Source organism: Entamoeba dispar, genomic scaffold (assembly GCF_000209125.1).
Source record: "Entamoeba dispar SAW760 scf_1105229458291 genomic scaffold, whole genome shotgun sequence".
NCBI classification, from domain to species: domain Eukaryota; phylum Evosea; order Mastigamoebida; family Endamoebidae; genus Entamoeba; species Entamoeba dispar.
In genome coordinates, this window is record NW_001853119.1 from 1 (window position 1) to 1,248 (window position 1,248).

Sequence of the window (1,248 nt, forward strand, 5' to 3'; positions counted from 1 at the left end):
ATTATGATAAAACTGAATATAAATTAGAAAATGTAGAAAAAGATCATAAAATAATTATTGAGAAAGAAAATAATAATAATCAACAACAAGATATTATAAAAGAAGAAAATGATATAATAACTCAAAATGAAATAAATAATGAATGTAAAGAAGAATTACTTACAAAAATAGAAAATGATGAAATTAATAAAGAAACAAAAGAAAAAGAAGAAGAAATAAATCAAGAAGATGATGTTTTAACAATTTTAAAAAAAAGACAAGAAGCAGAAAAAGAAAAAATAAAACATTTTCTTGAAAATAAAGAAGAAATAAAAGAAGAAACTGAAAGAAATGAAAAATATACAGTGATTAATGAAACAATTAATATAATCTTCTATTTATCAATATTTTTGATAATTCTTATGGTATTAAATTTACTTAAAATAAAAATAATTATGTACTTTCTGAATTAAAGGAATTTTATTTAATTATTTAAAAGTTTTTATATTTTTTCTTATTTATCAATTATCTTCTTTTTTTTTATTATTTTATTCATTATTAAATCTAATGAAAAGAATAGAAAATGACAGTAATATTAAAACTTAAAATTAACAATAGTTTCTTTAATAAATCAAATGATTAGTGATTGGACTTTCTCTTATAGAATAGGATCTGATGAAAGTACATATCAATATATGTCTTGTGTACCTGGATTATTAAGAAATAAAATATTTCTTGTTCCAAATAATAATAAACAAAATCAAACACTCTTTGAAATGATTGAACCAGACGTATTTTCTCAAACTTGTTGTATTTCTGTTGGTTCAATACTTGGAGTTCCATGTATAGGTAAAAATATTCGATTAACATATGAACGAACTTATCCATTCAGACTTATTATTACAGAAAAAGAAAAAGGATATACAAGATGGCAATTAAAGAATGGAGTGTTATATGCATATTTACAAGAAGAAAAAAATATATACCCAAAAAAAAATGAAGAACCTTTTGGTCAAGTTGGACTTATTTGTATTAAAAATCAAAATTATTTTTGTATTAATACACCATTATTATTTAATAAAATAAATTTTTCTAAAGAAATAGTATTAAGTAGTCAACTTTTTGGTAAAGATTACTTTTATCTATGTTTGTTAAATGAAATACCAAATAAAGATATCATTTCTGGAACTCCATATTTTAGGGTTATACTTCATTGTAAAAAACAACGAAGAAGTGTTATTAGTATTCAAAGAAATAAAAATTGTGAAC

General features: G+C 20.4%; 1 protein-coding gene across 1 annotated transcript in view, besides 4 other annotated features; it reads left to right on the top strand.

Moving 5' to 3' along the window:
* The first annotated feature begins 62 nt into the window (after positions 1-62).
* Positions 63-220: a microsatellite.
* Positions 164-338: a microsatellite.
* Positions 339-405: 67 nt separating this feature from the next.
* Positions 406-543: a sequence feature (AT_rich).
* Positions 544-674: 131 nt separating this feature from the next.
* The window catches only part of EDI_071300 (uncharacterized protein), a gene marked incomplete at both ends in the record, with an annotated part of 1,257 nt that continues 683 nt past the window's right edge, over positions 675-1,248 (top strand). Inside the window, one exon of the mRNA XM_001733204.1 lies at positions 675-1,248. This exon is cut by the window's right edge and continues 683 nt beyond it. Coding sequence (XP_001733256.1) covers positions 675-1,248 — 574 coding nt within the window.
* Positions 1,010-1,071: a sequence feature (AT_rich).